Raw genomic sequence first — 20,382 nt, 5'->3', positions numbered from 1 at the left:
TAATTTTAAATGTACGCAAACTTATGCAGACATAACTATTTTACTCTACTATGTATCATCTCTGGACCTCACCATCATTTCTTACAAATATCAACTGAATGTTAGGGCCTTTAATAAATGCTTTTGGTTTTCAACTGAAAGCTGCCATAACTGGAATACTGTCTATACTGAAAGCAAAATTCCAGCACTTTAACACCAAAATTAAGCCTTTAATTCCTCTATAACTGACTGACTAGACAAACATTTAGAAATAAGTCCGGGCATCATCTGACACTTTGGGCCAAATTTATCATGGGTGTAACCCCACTGGCTTCAGAGAAGTTACAACCAGGCAATCTGGCAGCTTATGATTTGCATACCATTTACTAACATCTGGCATGAGACAGCTACGTCACATTAAAACTAAGCTGAAATGTTTTGCCCTAATTCTGATTTAGAAACATGTAGGCAGGTATACAATTCTGGATTCAGTATTCTCGCTGCCAACTATTACACACTACATAAAATCTCTACAGTAATGTTAGTAAATTTAGAACTGTGAAAGGAATTATAACAAAGGTACAGAGTATTAAGACAAATTTAACAAAACACAAAAGAGTCCAAATTTCTACAAGAGGGAAACAAATTTATCTTTAATTTGCTGATACTACTGCAAGACATTGTCCTCTAATGGACTGGCTGAATGTGGCATAAGAGTTTTTCATATGAACTGCAAAACAGCATTAGTGGTGATGCTGGAACAATTTTTTATAGCGGAGATGCGGAAACCATGTATTTGGGTTTTTATTCGTACTTCAAGCCAGGGGGTGAGGTAGCACCGCAGCATCCCTAGATCCAGCACCTATGAGCATCAGCATAAAATACAACAGTGTTTTCCCACAACTTTACCAGAGGGGAAGGATGGTCATGTGACCTAATCAGTCACAGAATAGGGAGTGAGTAGGTCTGCCTTTAATTTCCAATTTGACCATGATCTTCTCATGTAGTCTCAAGCGAGTCTCTTACCTCTGAGGGGCTGTCTACACTGCAATTAGACACCCACAGCTGGCACATGACAGCTCACTCGGGCTGGTGGGGCTCAGGCTAAGGGACTGTTTGTTTAAATGTGGTGTAGACATTCAGGCTCGGGCTGCAGCCCGAGCTCTGGGACCCTTCCACCTTACAGGGTCCTAGAGCCTGGGCTGCAGCCCGAACCCAAAAATCTGCACAGCAGTCAGTTTTAAATGCAAAACATTTTTTAATAAAAACTTTTTCCTTTCGTATCCAGCACTTTTAAGGTAGTTTTATTTAATAAAAAAATTAAATGCTGGTTTGGGGCATTTTTAATTCAGTTTGAATTTCCACCCAATAGAGCTTGACACAAAATAACCCCAACTAAAAAATAAATGCATCTTTCACCATTTTCTAACATAATAAAAATGTAAAAATTAAGCCATTATGTAACTTAAATAAATGTGTATAGATAGAGTATAAGTTAAGAATCTGAATAAGTATATCCTCCCAGTCAGCAAAAAGAAGCATCTAATTTTCCGTAAAGACTACATTTCAGTCAGGTCTACACTTAAAATTTAGGTCAACAGAGATACACCTCTACCCTGATATAACGCTGTCCTCAGGAGCCAAAAAATCTTAACGCATTATATCCAACTTGCTTTGATCCGCCGGAGTGCGCAGCCCCATCCCGCCCTCCCACCCCCCCCCACCACCACCACCCGGGAGCACTGCTTTACTGCGTTATATCCAAATTCGTGTTATATCGGGGCAGAGGTGTATAATGTTCAAGGGTGTGAAAATCCATACCCCTGAGCTCTGTAGCAATGCCAACCTAACCCCCAATATAAACACAGCTAGGTCAACGGAAGCATAGTTACTGTGACTCTGGGAAGTGGTATTCCTACAGCAACAGAAAAAATCCTTCCACTGCTATACTCTTGAGTTAAGCCAGCACAGCTGTGCTGCTGTAGTGCCTGTAGAGTAGACATGCCTTAGTTACAAATCAACGATTTAATAGTTGTCAACTAATGAGATTCAACCTCTCTTTTGGAAAATAACTAAAAAGTGCATATACAATAGATTCCTGAAACATATTTAAATCAGCAAGCAGGAAACCTTGATTTAACTCTGACACCCACCCTCCATTCTCATCCATGATAGCAGTGTCATAAGGAAGAGGAAGAAAACTTGTTCATCTTAGCCTCTAAGGATAGAACAAGAAGCAATGGGTTTAAACTGCAGCAAGGGAGGTTTAGGTTGGACATTAGGAAGAAGTTCCTAACTTTCAGGGTGGTTAAACACTGGAAAACTGCCTAGGAAGGTTGTGGAATCTCCATCTCTGGAGATATTTAAGAGTAGGTTAGATAAAGGTCTATCAGGGATGGTCTAGACAGTATTGGGTCCTGCCATGAGGGCAGGGACTGGACTTGATGACCTCTCGAGGTCCCTTTCAGCTCTAGAATCTATGGGGGAGGGGGGACTTTTCTTACTACTTTCTACTTCTATTAGCACTTCCAAGCTAACAGTTATGGGGAAAGCCTCTACTGTTGCTGGCTCAACATATGTTGATGTTAACTAAACTCTTAATTACAGGACTAAATTCTGCCCTCTGATAGCTCTGCATGATTCCAGTGAAAACAGTTTGGCAGCAAATATAATGAGGGAATAATTTGTTCTGTAGAACCTTTATAATTTGTGATGATGCAAAGACAGAAACAACGTAGCTTGCCTTTCAGATCCCAGGTTGGGTTTGTAGTACTGGCTCTTAAGGGAATATATACACATACACACACTCCTGATGTCTTTTAAAGTCCCTGGGACTGAATTTCACCCTCCCCGTATCTTTTAACCTGTATATTGTTTAAATATGGAAATAACTGACACAATAAATATGGATCTCCACAATGCCAGTTGACAGTCATTTCAGAATATATTCACATTTTAAACTCAAACATTAAGGGAAAGAGACATTCACTTCAATCAGAAAACTCAGAAGCCAATTTGAGTGAATCTGAAATCGTTATTCGTCAATATGTCTTTTATACAGACTTTATTGGACCACCCACTTCAAGTTACCACAACCCTAAGAGCAAGAAGCTGAAAAGTATTGGATTATTTCTCTTTGCTGGAGAGGCTAGAAGCATCATTTGTGGTTACAAAGAATGGAGTCTCTTACTTACTGCATCAAGACAGTTACAATTGTGATGTGTGCCCTTTCAAACACTACCTTAAAGAGAACCTCCTGATCAATCACTCAGGTGATGGGTGGGCTAAAATAGGCTACTTACTGAAAGGCATGTGATTTGAAAGCTCTGCCGCAACTTTTATTCTTCATCTTAATTGCAGTATTAATTGCACAGATTAATTAAAAAGTGGCTTTCACTGAAATGAAATTAGGGGCTTGGGTTGATAAAGTAACAAAAAATCCAAGATAATATTAACTTTTTAGAAAGCAACTAGTGGAAAAATACTAAATAAAAAAACAATTATGCACAATATCTGCTATTTTCTCCAAACAAGATTTCCATCGGTTTTTATTGTTATTTTTAATAAAATGCAGCAACTATCATCACTATACAGTTGTAGGAGAGACTGGACTGACAATTTTAATGTCTTTTGTAATTGCAATGGCAAGTGCCACAGCCTAAAAGTTTCAAAAGTGACTAGTAAGTTAGCCCATCTTGCAGCATCTATAAAAAGCATATTTTCACAATATCCTAAGCACCCACCTTCCTTCAAAGAAAAACAAAATCAATCTGCTTTAAGGTGACAAAAATTGGGGCACACAAAACCAGCAGTCACTTCTGAAAATTTAGGGCCATATCTCTCTATACAGTTGTCTCTAAGGCTGAAACAGCTTCTTCATATGCTACTTCAACCTACTCTATCAGCTATACAATACATATTATACTCAATTTAAAACACCCAGAAAACAGGCTGTACATTTTACAAGATGGCCTCCAATTATTTGCAACCTCAGTAAATAAACTATTTTAATAAATTTTCATTAAACTACAAACTGAATAGTCCTTCCCATTTTATCTTGCCCCACTATATTCAAAACCATGCAGGCACAGAATTATTAAAGGGCAGTGAATTTAGAACAACCAACCAGAAAGACCACTTTCTGCAGCAAATTTTAGTCAAGTACAATAATTGGCTTCATAAATGTTTACAATATACTTGAGACAGAGGACTAGTGTCCATGCATGTCCAATTACTCATCCACCCTGAGGGAATTCTCATAGAGGGGGTTTCCACAGGATTCTATTACTTCACCCCTGCATGATACTCAGTAACGGCTGTTTCTGGCTTTTTTGCCGCCCTAGGCAAAAAAGCCACCCGCCGCCCCCAGCGCCGCTGGCCTGCAATCCCCGACCAGCCGGAGCGCCAGGGGGAGGGCGGAGAGCCCCCGGTGGCCAGAGCTCCGGGGGGAGGGTGGAGAGCCCGGCCCGGGCTCTCCGTCTCCCCGGAGGCCAGAGTGCCGGGGGGAGGGCGGCGAGCCCAGACGGGGCCCCGCCGCGCCGCCCTTCTCCAGGCGCCGCCCCAAGCACATGCTTGGTGGGCTGGTGCCTGGAGCCGGCTCTGCTCAGTAAGTGATGCCCTAGGGGAGAAAGTAAATTATCTGGGTTGTGGGGCCATCAATAACCTGATCCCACATAACTCTCATTTTTAATCAATCATGGACCATGAACAAAGTGCACTATAATAACTAAGATAACTGAATTTTGATATCAGGCTGAAATAGAGCGTGTTCAGAAAAATACTCATAAGTTCCCTCTATTTGTTTAGACTTCTCCAAATGTTCAAATAAATACAGCAGTAAATTCAAATTAATGAGTTCATTTTCAATAGTAAGCTTACAAGCAAAATTCATCTGTGGTCAATTTAACATCCTATTAAACTGTCCACAGATTAATTTTGCTTGTACGCTTACTTTCCATGTTTCAACTATTTCTCTTTCACTCAAAATAGGGGTCCATTCTGGCAAAGGGGACTGCCTCAACCACTCTTACTTCCACAGATGACAGGATCAGGTCCAAAAGCTTTAGTTGGTAAAGACGGTGTATGTACTTAACGAATGATACAATACAAAGTTTACCTATTTTGGCCTCGGTCTAAGGCAGGGGTGGTCAAACTTTTTGGCCCTCAGGCCACATCTGAGTATGGAAATTGTATGGTGGGCCATGAATGCTCACAAAATTGAGGGTTGGGGTGCGGGAGGGGGTGAGGGCTCCAGCTGGGGATGCAGACCCTGGGGTGGGGCTGAGGATGAGGGGTTGGGGGGTGCAGGAGGGTGCTCTGGGCTGGCACCGAAGGGTTCAAGGGCAGGAGGGATATCAAAGCTGGGGCAAGAGTTGGGGTGCAGGAGGGTGGCAGGGGTGCAGGCTCCGGGCAGCGCTTATCTCAAGCAGCTCCCAGAAGCAGCTGCATGTTCCCCATCCAGCTCCTACGTGGAGGCGGGGCCTGGCAGTTCTGTGTGCTGCCCCATCCGCAGGCACCACTCTTGCAGCTCCCATTGGCTGCTGCTCCGGCCAATAGGAGCTGTGGGGGCAGTGCTTGGGGCAGGAGCAGCGTGCGGTGCCCCCTGGCTGCTCCTGCATATAGGAGCCGGAGGAGGGACATGCCGCTGCTTCCAGGAGCCGCGCAGAGCTGAGCAAGCTTCCAACTCCGCTTCCCAGCTGGAGGGCCAGAGCAGGGCAAGCCCCGGACCCCCCTCCTAACTAAGGGCTTAGTTTGTAGGGCTCCACCTGGCCATGACTGCTGTGTGATAAAGCTCAACTATGAAAAGTTCATTAAGTATTTACTTCATAGAAACATCCCAATGGAGTAGGCGATGTTTTGTAAAACACTGAGCACAATTCCATTTTAAAAACATATTACTAGCTGGCTTTAGTTTAGCAAACCATTATGTTCTTAATGAACAGAGACTATTTCAATGCCAGAAACTTAAAACATACCATGGGTATCTCAACGAAATGCACGATTTTGCTTGTGCATGTGAGGTAGGAAATTTTGCAATGCAGATGCTGTCTAGATGACAAAAAAAGTACCTTTTTTCAATCTTGTTAGCTAATTCACTACACTATCTATGGGCTTTTTTCATCTAGATGTTGAAAAAGATTCCTTTCCCCTCCAAAGTGTGTTAACATAGTTTGAAACACCCTTGAACAGCCTGTGTACACATGGCTTAACACCTTTTAAAATCACATTAGCTGGCTGTATGGTAACCTGAAGCCTAGGTTAGATAGAGTAACACACAGCTGCAGAGTTAAGAGTAACATTGAGCCCTTTGTTTTTTCACTTGATATTTTACACATTTTTCCATCAGTTAATTTAAAATCAGACTTCAAACTACATGTCCTTGAGTGGTCAACCATTACAAAATTATAATAGACAATATCCATCAATTTGTGCTATAGAATGTGTTTTGTTTTAAAGTTAAACATGAAAAAACTATTCCTGTGAATTAATATATCTGTATCAAAGTGTGGTTATCAATCTGAAGAGAGGCTCTGAAAATGGCATTAAGTGAGGTTCAACATTTTCCCCTCTCTTGCTGACCCAACTTCTCAAATTTGTTCAGCTTGAAAAATCAAAGAAATTTTTCTAGCCTCTAGTGCTGAAATTTCAAATCCAAGGATGAGTTTAAGTGTTCTGTTCTCACATTATCATTAGTGGAAGAAATTCTGATGCTCATTTTAGCTAATAATTTTGTGATTATACACAAGGCAGAAAACATTTGAGCTCTTTTCTCCTCCACTGCATTGGCCCTCCAATGCCAACATGAGCAAAAACATAATTTTTATCAGAAAAGTAAATAATGTGATTCAGGGCAAACACAGGGCCAAATCTTTTACCCTCACACAGCTTAAGTGACAGTATATCCAAGTGATCCTTCCTGCACATGCCATGGAGAAGCAGTCTGGAGCAGGGATGGAACATGGACAGTGAATCCACTAGCCCCAGCAAAAGTTGCCTGAGCATCTTTGTGCTGAGGTATCTACAGAGTTGAGTTCTCTGGCTTGCAGGGGAAGGATTCTTTGCACAGACTCCTAAAAATCTTGCCTCCAACCTGAAGAATCACACCTGCTCCACCATGCCTGGGGCCTTCTAACAACCTAATGGAAAGTAGGGTTTTTCTCAGAGAGAACAAATAAGTTAACTAACAAGATGCCAATTTGCTGACCTTAACTGCACTTTACACTTCAATGGGCTTTTCTGTGATCAATTATGGATTGTAACTGCACAGTATTTTCATCTGTCAACATTAGCCTCATACTTTGAGCTGAACAATAGTTTTCTAGCACCTCTCTGCTGCCAACAGGGCGATCCAAATTCAAGAGCAGGGTAAAATTCTTATGCCTTTAGCCTGCAGAGACTGCATGCTTTACAGAGGTTAAATGCTCATTCACTAGGAAAGGCTGGGCCACCACCACTATGCTGTTGAAATTCCACCTCTGTCAGTATTTGGTAACTGGCTGCTTTCCCAATGCTTGCAGCTGCAGGCAAGCAGTCTTCACAGGGAGGCAACAGAGGAGAAACTGACAGCGCATGCACACACAAAACAGTAGATTTTAAAAATGCAAACACTGTTCAAAGCAACAGATTCTTGAATCCAAATGAGTTCAGAACATGTTATTCCAGTTAGCTATTTAATTGATGAAGCTAAAACAGCTGGTACATCAAATTATTATGAAATAAAAAACTGATAGTCATCTATCCATAGCATTCAAACCTTCAGATGGATTTTTTTTAACTTATTATCACTCAGGAAAAGTGCTCATTTTTTAAAGTATCATTTCATAATTAATTAAATCCTTGCCCCTCTCCATTCAGAATAAACTCTGGAGACTCGAAATAAGTTATTCCTCTATCTCACCTGTGTTACATGTACACACTGGTTTGTTATTGCAGATTTCTCCTAAGTAGGATATTGCCACTGACCTTTAATAAGAGAAGATGTAAGTTACTCGGTAGCTGTTTTGGGGGAAATGAAGTAATCATCAAGGGACTTTGTAGTAGATAAAAAAAGGGGGGTAAAGTGGAACAACTTTTTAGCTTAGCAACTCTGGCTAATTTTCTTCAAAAAAGTGAAATCCTGACAACTATGCTGGACATATTTCCATAGCTAGAGACTGAGAAACTTCTTCTTACTGATTAATCAAATCAGAAAGAGGTCCAAAAATATTTTCGAATTACTGTTAGTTTCAATCTTTATAATCTTCTTCCTAATTAAAGATATTTATACCCAAAAAGAAGATTTCCCCCAAAAAAACAAATCAAGAGGAAAGCATTAGCCTCCAACTCCCCATGTAATGGAACCTGAACCTCTCAGCATCATCAACAGGCTGTTTGAGGAAGCATGTGGAAAGTGTGTGCACATGTAATGTAGCGACTCATTTCTTTAGTAACATTTTACCCAAACCTCCCCTTGCCCCAATAATATTTTCTTTTTTTAAAAAATTGTTTTGCAATAAGTTTGTTCTGTTACTAATTCCAATCTTCTCATCACTGTTCTATGATGGATACCTCCCACCCCCATGTCTCTTAGTACTGAGTTCTGGAGATTGCATTTCACACTCTCTCTCCTCCTTACCAGTTTTGTTCTTTCCTCCTTCAAGACTTAGACTGTAGCTCTTTCACTCTGTATGTTTGTATACTCATTTCATTCCTTTATCTTGTCTTGCTTCCATATAAACAACTTCTTTGCTTCCCTCTATCTGCCTTCTTTGAAAGGGAATACTCATTGGGGGAGCCCTATTCATGTTCTCATTACCTCAGTCCCTTTCTTTTTGCCAGCCTCCAGGGATATCCCATTTGTTTTCTTCCTCTCTTGTAGAACCACATCTCTTCCTGAATGCATCCCTTTCTCCCAGTTTTCCTCTCCCTACTTCCCACAGTCATTCTCCTTCCAGTACTTCCCTCCCCCAGTAAGCATGGAAGTCCTGCAGAGCCAGAGAGACAATGAATTGATAGGCTAGACAAGTAAATTGCACCAGCACAAAGGAGCACACACATGGGGGTACGGCTTTTCAGAAGATGGCCATAATAAAGCAACAACTACCCAGGCTCTAATCCTACAAGGTTCTGGGCACCTTCACCTCCCAGCAACATCTGAACTGGGCCCACAATCAACGTACTACAGTTCTAAAACTGTATCGCTCTCAAGCTGAAATGAGCTATCAGTACCTGCTTTCATTTGCATTTTAGAGCCCAGTTATGCAAGGTGCTGCAGGTCATTATTCCCATCAATGGGAGTGAATACTCCTTAGCACCAGGGATCAGGAGTTTTTGTATTGCTGATAGAAGGGCTCAGTAAAGTCCCTACGGACACAGGTCATGCTGTTAGTAACGTCAGAATGCAATTTATATTTTCTGTACTGACATTCCCTAAACTAAAACTTCAAACACCACTCTCTCATTAGCAGTTATAGTACATGAACTGCAAAGGCCACACAGTCAACATTTTACAAGATATGTGGAGAAGGGACCAAATACTGTTCACTTTTTCAACAGGTCTACTCACATGAGAAAAGCTCATACGTATTTAAAAGTCGACAGGTTCTAGGTGTTGGTTTTTCTTTTCTTTATGTGCTAAATGTTACCAACGTTAAAAAAAAATACAAAGAAGAAACTGAAGTGGAAAATAAATAACCTTTTATGTAACCAATGCCTGTTAACATACAGTATATAGTGCAACAAAGTGATTATACAAATCTTCTTTGATCTAGCAGTAACATCTGGAAACAATTTTAGAAAACAACTAGGGCTACAGTAGAAAAATCTGCAACTGCTAAAATATTTTGATCAGTGGAAGAAACTGGATGTTCCCTGTTAGTCTGAAATTTGTCCATTTCTGGATAGCTTTGGACTTTGACTCATTTCCCTTTTACTAGTTTGTTAATAACAAACATTACAAGGCTCAAGCACAGCATTGCTTCCAAGCCCTTTTAAGCTAAATGCCCCTTCTCAGAGATCTGCTGGATAATGTAATTCAGCACTGAGGCAGTTTAATTTTTTATTTGTCTTCCAGCACCAGACTTGCTGAGCCATTACAGTGACTCAACCAACATTTTCTTTGTTACAACTGGGATAGGTCATCAAAAAAAAAAATAGAGCAGATGCCCCAAAATACCTTTCAGAACTTCCTTATACTACCTTTCCCCCACCCTTTTGATTTTGTTACTGCTTGCAAAATATTTCTGAGCAAGAACAGCTATGAAATGCTCTAAATTTATATTAAGAAAATTCCATTTTATTTTCAGTGTATTAGGTCAGTACTGTTGTACATTTTATTCAATTAATATTTACATGAAAAAAGTTGTTTTCGAGGGAAAAAATGTTTTCTTTTGAAGCAGCTGCTCATTGGCCTAAACAAAAAGAAATGTTAAGGCAACATGAACCATATTGTGTACATCATCTTCATCTTTTCCCTTTTAATCCAGCTTGTTTTGCCTAAAGTCAGTTTAAGTGTACTAACATGCAAAGAGATGTCATAGTCTACAGCAGAAATAAGAACATGTTACCTCCAATGGCATTTTTTTAAAAACAGCATAAACATCTGCAACCATTATTAGTCCTATACACTTTAACCTTTCTATGAGATTCAAATGGTTTCCCACTGGTTTAAGTCTATCACCTAGAACAGTGTTTCACAACCTGGGGGGTCCTGAGACAAGCTTGGATGGGGGGGGGGATCATAAACAAGGCCAGCATTAGAGGGTAGGAAGCGGGGCAATTGCCTGGGGCCCCACAGCACAGAGCCCCTTGTGAAGCTAATTTACATGTTTCATACCAAAGCCACAAGCTGGGGAAGGGGGAGAGGGCCATTTTTCCTAGCGCTCACAATGTTTCTGAAGTCCAAAGGGGGTCACCAGCACAAAAAGGGTGAGAAACACTAGCCTAGAACAAGGAAACCTGGCAACTCCCTACAACCCAAGTACTATCTTTAAATTGATCCTCCAAAGTAGATACAATGACTGTTCCCCTTAACATGCCAAGCTCTTTCACAGCCCCCACCTCCCCAGCACTATGAAATACTGTTAATAGATTCTGAATAGAATTTATATATTACACATTGGTGTAACTCTCAAACCATTTTCCCCATACACTCCAATATATCATTTCCAATATAAAAGAAGATTTATATATTAAGAAGCTCCATAATATTAAGTTAAATAAAAACTACATACATACCACATACATTATACTGTCCAGCTTAAGGAATATATTTATCAGATTGATAAAAAGATGGGTAGGTACCATACGTTAGAGAAACATCCTAATTTTCATGGATTTATTCTTACTAATAATAGTCGATCAGCTATATTCGTTATGAAAAGGACAGTCAATGGTCCATCTATATCTGCAAACTGTACGCTTATACTACTATTTTCCTAGTCTTTATGGTGATGAACTTCCAAACATTAACTTAATATGAACCAACACAGTGTTTCCTTCCTGAGACTGCAGAAAACTCCAACCCCATTGCTGCTGTTTACAGCTTTTGCCAAGCAATAGAGCAAAATTAACAGTCAGTTCAGTTTCATTGCTTCTATTCAGAACCCAACATCAGTAAAGTGGTCAAGAATCATTCTCAGACAACTATGAGCAGCAATGGAGATACCCAGTCATTCAAATCAATCTTTGGCTGGGTGACGTGGCAAATTTTTCAAGCACTGCACATCAAAAGTCAAATACTGGACAGAGAAATTTCAGTCTCAGGTTATCAACTGAAATGAGCAGGGGGTTCTTTTCCTATTCTGAGGCTAGTTTAGGGTAGATTTATTTAGCTTTAAAGGACGCTCAAGATTTGTGCAAACATTGAATTAAATGATGCCTAATAAAATCAGATTTTTCACTGAAGCAACTGAGCATTTGTCATGTCACTTTTGCTCCTGTGTGCTCTGTCCGAGACACCATAGAATACTACAGGGTAAGAAGTGACTGTAGTGTCCCAGCTAATCTGGCCCTTATAAACCTAAATCCCAATTATGCAAAGTGTAGCAGCATACAGTTCTTGAGTGGAGCCCCACTCAAGTCAGTAGAGTTCCATGCTGACACAGCAGTCCATCCATTCACAATGAAACAGCAGGACCCTAGAAACCACAGGCTGGTTTATATCATCACTAGGACTGAGTTTTTCAGTAATTATTTTGGGCGTAGAGGTGGGCAAGTGAGAAACTGTTTGTTGCAAGTATCAAAAAAGTGATGGAAATCAGGTGTTTTTTTAAAGTCAGTATCACTGTATCATAACAGACTATCTTTGAAGGATCAGCTTTTAAACCAACTTATTTTGAAGTGAATGCATGGTTTCTGGTACTTTGTTTTATATGTGCAACGTTGCGAGCACACAACAGAAAAAAGTGCAGCACATTCACTAGGAGTACAAACTTTCTCACACTTCCTGCCAATGCACTTTAGTCCTAGGCACAAAGTTGAAACTTTCAACTTTGGGTGGCCCAGCTCTCAAGTAGCTGAGACCCCAGACCCATTTGATGCTTGACCTTTTTGCTTAGACAACCAACAATAATGCCAGTTGTGGTGTGTACTCCGATATCCATTAGCATTTAAGATCCAAGATGACCAATGCACCTTACACAGGTGATCAAATAACTGTCAGATAGAAGCTACTTTCTGCCACTACTGTCCTAGTGTGAATTTAAAACTGACATCTAAGCTTTGTTCCAGACGTTCTATATTACATCACTAACTCTCTCAGACATCTAATCTCCCCCCTCCCACAACATTTTTTTTTTTATTTTCTGGGGGAACAAGGAGGGAAATACATCTAAGGAACCATTGGAAGCATGTCTGCTGCCTCATTTTCACTCACAGACTCAAGCCACAATCTCTGAAAGTTACTCTTAAAATCTTTAGGGTACCAATAGGGGGATTGGAGGTCTTCTTGCTACTATCTCAAACAGAAGATTAGCAGGTGAGATTCTTTGGCCTGTGTTCAGCAGGAGCTCAAATTACATGCTCAAAATGGCCTCTTTGACCTTAATCTACCTATGAATCACTTTTCCTTACCTGGGAGTTTTCTGTACTTTTGGTGGATAATTGCACTTTCATTGGAGGGTACAATTCACCCATTTGATTCTCTCTCTCTTTGAAGCATGCCATCAACCTCTGACATGGCTTTGTCTCTATCAAGACTCTCAAACATATTCAACTTCATTTACTCTGCATATTTACATGTCCAGTCACACACACACCAAATGTTAAGAAAATAATCAACACATACAATTGCTTCCATCATTTTCACCGCCAGAGTAACTGTGCATTATCTCCTTTTTATTGTAAACTTTACATTCTTTATATTTTCCAGACACTTACAGCAACAAAAATCAAAGACCAGGCTGGTAAAAATTTAAAAATGAGAACCAAAAAGGGACCTTATATCAAAGCCACTGTAGACTAAAGATACCAGACAGATAATTGGCTCCTTTTTAGAATATATGTTCCAGTTCTTACAAACATATAACTAACTTCTCTGACAAATTTGAGAATCTTGGGTATTAAAGTCAATCTTTTGGTGAAGTTATTCAATTTGAATTGTTCAGTTGCTTGTGCCCTTAACAGTAGCAGTCCGTATTATATATTTTAATCTAGTTGCTATGCCAAATAGTTTATTGGCATCAATCCAAGCATTTCCTTTGAAAACCACACCCCCCCCCAAGATACTCGAGCTCTCACCTGCTTATTATTCAGTTATATAGGCCAAGTCTTCTTGTTCTTTTTTCATAATTCATACCCTCAAAGTCCCCATACAACATTCTGATTGCCACCCTCTGTAACTTTTCAATCTCAAAGTCATTCATATAATATTGTGAGCAGAACTACACAAAAACTTCTGCTCTCCCCATAAGTAGGTTTAGGAAAATTTACCCATTGCCTACTAGCCAGGGTAAATTGCATTGGTGCAAGTCATAGTGGTTTATACCAGTGAGTGTTTCTTCATTAGGGGTCTACATCAGTCAGATTACACTGATGTTGCAATACCAGTAGCTAAAATCCCAATGGAGACCTGGCCTTAGATTCTGAAAAACTTAATTGCATTCTCCAAAGAAAGATTTCTTCTTATCCTGGGCAAAAGGATTGCAAGCCCTGCTTACAATTCAAGAATGCATCATATTGAGAGCTGAGTTTGTTGGGTGGGTTTTTTTGTTTTTGTTTGTTCTGCTTGGTTGTTTTAAAGTTGTTGAGAAAAAGCACAATATTCATATTTCAACTACACAGCCTTTATTGGAATGTTTAAAAAGAAAGAGTACTTCTAATAGAGTTTTCAAGAAAATGTTTAGACTTTCTGTCACGTTGGCATGGGGATGCAGTCCATCATACTAACAAGTTAACCCATATTTTAATAAAGAGATTTTGCATCTATAATAGGAAATATTCACAATTAAAATGTAAAGGGGACTGAATTACTCATTCTAATTATCAAATACAACTACAGAATGCTAAAAGGCAATAACCAAAGAAATTGAAATATGTTATTCATAAGCTATTTTTTTTTAAATAGTAAGGGTTTCTTTTCTGACCCTAATTTATTTCCTGTTTTTAAACAGGTGTTGTTTCCATTCCCGCCACCTCAATTCAATTCAAATAATTCCAAGTGAGAAAAAATAAATTAAAATAAAGGTCAAAGATTAAGTTACACACTCAATATTTTAACAACACATTTACACACACAATTCCAAATAGGGTCTTTAGTGCCAGAATAACTCCATTGGCATTTCCTGATTTGTACAGTATGCATGTAGACAGCTAGTGTTGTGTAGGGATATCAAACCACTCTTAGTTTAGATCCTTTACTGCTAGTCACAAACTGAAAACTGTGGGAAGAGTGAACTAAGCTCAGTGTGGCTCTGATCCTGTAAAGACTTACTCATGTGCTTTACACCCTGCAAGAAGCTCTGCTGAAGTCACAGGGACTACGCACAATATGTAAAATTAAGCAGGTGCATATATTTTTGCAGGATTGGGGCCTATAGTCTCATGTAAGTGTTAAAACATTACATAAACTTCTACCAGATTTCTGCTTTCCTGCACGAGGCCATAACTGATGCTAGAGTAGTATGTTTTGGAAAAGTCAGAAAATCTTCAGATGATGTCAATGTGATACCAAAAATAAATTAAAAAATCCACACTTGTTCCCTCAAATATATAACGGATTATATTCTTTACCTCCTTTTCTTTTTAAAAAGCAAAGAGCCATACAACTGTTGAACTCCAATACAAAAAGACCATCTAATTTATACTAAAAGGGTGGGGCAGTGACCAAAAAAATCTGACATTACCATCTCTAACTATTTCCACATTACTCTCACATGAACATCCACACTGTTAGTTGTGTTAGTAGTTATGCATCCGAAGAAGTGGGCTGTAGTCCACGAAAGCTTATGCTCTAATAAATTTGTTAGTCTCTAAGGTGCCACAAGTACTCCTGTTCTACTGTTAGTTGGGAAACATTTGGTAAAATCTATCTATATTTATTTACAGAGGTACTCATGGACTCATCACTATATTATCCAAGTGTCTCAACGGAAGATGTGCAATGCATACAATGTCAAACTTCACTTTCAAATTAACAGTAGAAAACCCTAAAAGAAAGGCCTGTGGTCTCAGTTGGGGTAGATTAGTGTTTTCACAACAGAATTTCCACATAATAGAAGCCATCTCTTCGTAATTAACACCATTCCAACCCCACACAACTGCAACAAAGCTTACTCCATGCAAAATACACAAAATAAAATAAAAAGCCAACAAGTCCTTTCTAAAACCCAAGATCAAGAGCTCTGAAGGCTAGGAGTGAGCCAAGTTGTAACCTTGAAAATTATCTTTAAATAGTTGATCTGTCAATATATCACATTTCAGAGGTTCTTAGTTTTTTTTCATAATGTGGCCACATAACACAGAGCTTTTGTCATTGGCCCCTCCTCTCTATTTGCAAACATACAAGCAACCATCCTTCCCACTCACTCTCACATAACTTCCCCGTGTTACATACTGCAATTTGCTCACATAGAAATATAATATTAGGAATGTATTTGTAGCTGTCTTTAATGCAATTTAACAGCTGGAAACAAGACTAGCCAGATATTCATTCACAGACCACAGTTTGGAAACCATAGATTTAATATAACGGTATTAACGTAACATTAATATTGTAAAAATTAGGGACCAATCCTGCAAATATTTACTGCCATAGTCCCATTTAAGTAAGTAGCATTAAGTTCATGAGCCAGGGTTTACAGGGTTGTGTCTTAACTTTAAGAGTGCTTTGGGACATTGTCTTCTATTTGCATATGAAATGCCATGCCCATTAATAAAGCTGTATAAATAACTACAGTTGGTATATAGTATCTTAACATCTTTCAGTGAAACTTTTTACTACACCTCTACCCCGATATAACACTGTCCTCGGGAGCCAAAAAATCTTATCATGTTATAGGTGAAACCATATTATATCGAACTTGCTTTGATCCAACAGAGTGCGCAGCCCCGCCCCCATGGAGCGCTGCTTTACTGCATTATCTCCAAATTCGTGTTATATTGGGTCACGTTATATCGGAGTAGAGGTGTATTTCACTAGTCAATGTTGTATAACATTACACTTAAGAGGCATATTAAAAATACACTCAGAAGTAGTGATTGTCCCCCCAAAAAAAATCTTCAGGAAAAAGGAAACAAAAAATGGAAACTTTGGTTGCCCCTTTCCCTATACTAGCCCAGCAGTCTCTTTGGGGAAAAACCCATGCACATCATTTCCAACCCACCAACGCTAATGCCAACAGACTTTAAACTACAGCTTAGTGCAATTTCAGAAAATCTTGAAGTAAAAATTTCTAAACTGAAACTCTGCAATCAAGTCCTGCACAGAAAAAAATTTCAGAAAGGTAACAAATAATTCAACTACTTGAGCAAAGTTGGGGGGGGGGGGGGGGGAGAGAAGAAGCACCAGCCAAAATGTCATTAAACAACTGGTCTTTATCAGATTGGTCTGGAAATTAAGTCGATCAGAAATGAAAACTGTTTTGCAGCAAAAAAGTAAAATATTCTAAGTGTATACAGAAGGGCAGATACAATTGTTTGTAAATGACTGTACACCCAACTCCATATGGAAACTGTTCTAGACAAGTTGTAATTATTATTAACATCACCAAAAAGCAAGTAAGAAGTCAATTACATTTACAAACTTAAAGGAAATGGATATATTTCCAGCACAGAAGCTCCCTACACTGTCAATTTTTTTCGCAATAACTGGAAAAGTAAACGATTCTCTGTGTTGACATGAGCATTTCTGACACAGACAAGAGGAATCGACTTGCCGTGAAGAATGTACTGCTTCACATTAGCGATCATCCTAGCAAATAATCCAACAAAACACTCTTTAACCTATCCCTAACTTTTTTATTCTGCAGCCGATCCTCTTTCCAGCACCTTTCCATTCTCTGGTAGCTCAAGGGACATATTACTTTTTCAGATATAAACATTAGATGCCTGTTGTTTTGTGAACTCCGCACATTTCACTGCTCTTTCCCTCCTGGGCCTGGAGCATCTGGGAAGCCTGGGGCTGGATTTGAACTCTTTGCAGTAACTACTGCTCAGGAAAGAGAAATCATTTTAAAGGAGGCTTGCTTTGGGGATTTTAATTTTGTTCTGTTTCAAACACCAGGCCTTGAACAAATGTAACAAAACCTAAAGCATGCGGTTACACAGCCTTCCCCAGGACAATTAAACTAACAAGATGTGACCCTCGAAGTGACAGCCAATATCCCAGTTTGTATGGACCCTGTGCACTTAGGGTGTATGCAACCAACAAGAAGAAAAACACAGAGAAAGATAGAGCGAAAGGGGCCCCCCTCCTCCCCTTTTCAAAAACACACCTACAAGAGACTCACTTGCTCGTTACAAAATAGTAACAAACAAAGAGTTCAGGCCCCAAAACACACAAGTCTTTGCGACTGTATCTCGCTACCGGATAAATCTCAGCTCCCACAGATGGGTACAAAGAAGCCATGTTCAATTAGCAGCTCCTTTCACACAGACACACGCTCCCTGCCCCCAGGGCCGGGCCAGGCAGCCCAGCAGCGTTTTAAACTTTACTGTCAAGAAAACTAGACCGCTGCACGCAGGAGCAGCAGCTCTTCTGGCCCAAACTCCCCGCGCTTCTTCCGTCCCTTGAGCTCTCAGCCAGGTGGGACAGACACAAACTCCACTCCCCTCTCCGCTCTGGGTATGGGGGCTGCGGAGGCCAGGCCCCTCCGGCCCCATGCCCACGTCTCTCCCCAGCCGAGCAGCTGCACTTTCCCCCCTTTATCCCCTCCTTTCCAGGAAGCGCCATATTGATCCCAGGCGCCCTCTCCCTGCTCCAGCTGCTCCTTCCCCCGCTCGCTGCCCCGGGCGCGCACCCTCACCTTGGCGATCGCCTTCTTGTACCTGGTCACCGCTTGCTGGATGAGGCTGAAAACTTTCATGTTGCCGTCCCCGCAGGGCACGACCACCCGGGTCCGCCCGAAGCACACCGTGACTTTCATCCTGCCCCGGCCGGCTGCGGCCCCGCACACGCTGCCTGCCCGCCCGCGCTCGGCCCCCAGCTCCGGGCGCGCCTGGCTCTGCACCCCCCGGCCAGCCGCCAGCCCCGAGCAGGAGCCCGGCCCCAGGGAGGCGACAGCGGCTGCTGCTGCGGACCGGCCGAGTCCCGGGCCGGCGCTGCGGAGGCCCCGCTCACATGCTCGGCCGCCGCCGGGGCGGTGCCAGCGCTCGCTGCTGCCTCTGGCCACCTGTTCCGCGTCTCCTCCTGCGCGCAGCGAGGCGGCGGCGGCGCTTCACTCACATGCGGCGGGGGAAGGGCCGCGCTGTCTCCCCGCTATGGCCGCGCAGGGCATTGCCGCTCGCTCGGCCTCTGGGCCCGGCCCTCCCCCACTCACCGGCGGCAGAAGGGGGGAAGGGTGTGGGGCTGCGCCTCCTGACACATGCCCGGGGGAAGGGGGAGGGTCACGGGGCCGAGCCCAGGGTAGGGGAGAGCCGGGAATAGGGACAGGGAAGGGGCCCATGGGGCGCTGTTTACGCGGGGCTCTCCTGAGGGCTCTGAAGGAAGGAGGTGACCCCACAGCCGTCTCCTTGCGGCAGTGGGAAACCCCGCTCAGCCCCAGCGCTGGTGATTCGTGCCTAGCCCGCCCTACAGCGCTTTTCAGCCCCAGACCTCTCTGCCTCCCGCGGGAAGGGGAGTGTTGTATCCCTGCCAAGTCAAGGTGCAAGCAACCATCGGGGAGAAGAGGAGAGAAATAAACCAGCCTAGCTGTATGGGGGCTCACTTTGACATCCCCCACCACTCCACTTGGCAGGGGCAGGTTTTAAACCTCCCCACCCCCTCCAGTTGCCTCTCTTCACACCCTGGCTTCTGCTGCTTTTAGCATCTTGAAATGGGTGCTTTTCCCAAAATGTCAAGGGCCTGTTTTGTCCGAGTAGGTGTGAGCTGCACCACATTCACCTCTGCCCAGGGCCCTGGCAGCACCTGAGTGTAGCAGAATCCCAGCTTTCATTCTAAACAAGCTCCCAGCCCTGGTCCTTGCAAAGAAAAGCTTGGAACATATGACATGAGTGTAACCAACTACCCCATGCATCGCTATGGGTGTTAACTGCTCCCTAGGGCTAACAACTCCCATCAGAGGACTTCAGGTATAGCAGGGGGAGACAACTGCAATAGGCCACTAAACAGATGCACTCTGGTCCTTCTGAGGGAAGGGGCCTATGCTGCTGTTCCTGAGTAACCCTGCCTCTTGGAAAGGGGGAGAGAGGTCACTGTCATTCCAGGTGGGGAGCAGGGCCATGACACAAAGGTAGGCTGCAGGGGTGAAGCCATGGTGTGCCTACCTCCTCAGGTTGCTTTCCTTCAGCCACCCTCTGTGAAATCAGTTTCTAGCCTAATATTTTGTATGTTCCAGACATGTCAGGTGAAAGAGTCACAGCAGCCATTCTGGCAATTTTTGCTGGCGGACAAAAGGCAGGGAGGACTAGAACAATGCATAAGAGCGCGCACATACAACCTGGATCAGTGTGGGCAGATCACTGTTGACTTTAATGGGTGTTCATCTGCATGGATCCAAGTGAGGTGGGGATGGAATGAGCCAGAGACAGAAATTCTCTGTTTCCTGCCCCAAGGATCTTTACCAGATCCTAGCTCTCCACAATTTCCCATCTTGTGGCATATCAACAAGAGGCAGGAGTAGCTATACCTATCTGTTGACTGAGAGCAGTCTCCCAGCACTCTAAGATTGTTCTCAGGCATCATGACTGGGACGTAGAGGACCCTGAACCCCAAGGAGCTTGGTTAGTCAGTAGGAGACATAGGCCATTTACAGCAGTGCATGGGGAAAT

General features: G+C 42.0%; 1 protein-coding gene across 13 annotated transcripts in view; it reads right to left on the bottom strand.

Annotated features, from left to right (window-relative positions):
- Nucleotides 1–18,858, bottom strand: part of PARD3 (par-3 family cell polarity regulator) — a 658,319-nt gene extending 639,461 nt beyond the window's left edge. For 5 of the 13 annotated variants that reach the window (XM_034760098.1, XM_034760092.1, XM_034760093.1 and 2 more), the window contains exon 1: nt 18,420–18,857. In XM_034760098.1, the coding sequence (XP_034615989.1) occupies nt 18,420–18,539 (120 nt within the window). In that variant the 5' untranslated portion in view covers nt 18,540–18,857. Of the gene's footprint in view, nt 1–18,419 lie in introns of all 13 variants that reach the window. The other 8 variants (XM_034760090.1, XM_034760094.1, XM_034760091.1 and 5 more) reach the window with 3 other exon arrangements.
- Nucleotides 18,859–20,382: the final 1,524 nt, after the last annotated feature.

Source organism: Trachemys scripta, chromosome 2, assembly GCF_013100865.1.
Source record: "Trachemys scripta elegans isolate TJP31775 chromosome 2, CAS_Tse_1.0, whole genome shotgun sequence".
In the NCBI taxonomy this organism is placed as follows: domain Eukaryota; kingdom Metazoa; phylum Chordata; order Testudines; family Emydidae; genus Trachemys; species Trachemys scripta.
This window is presented reverse-complemented; position numbering and strand designations above follow the sequence as displayed.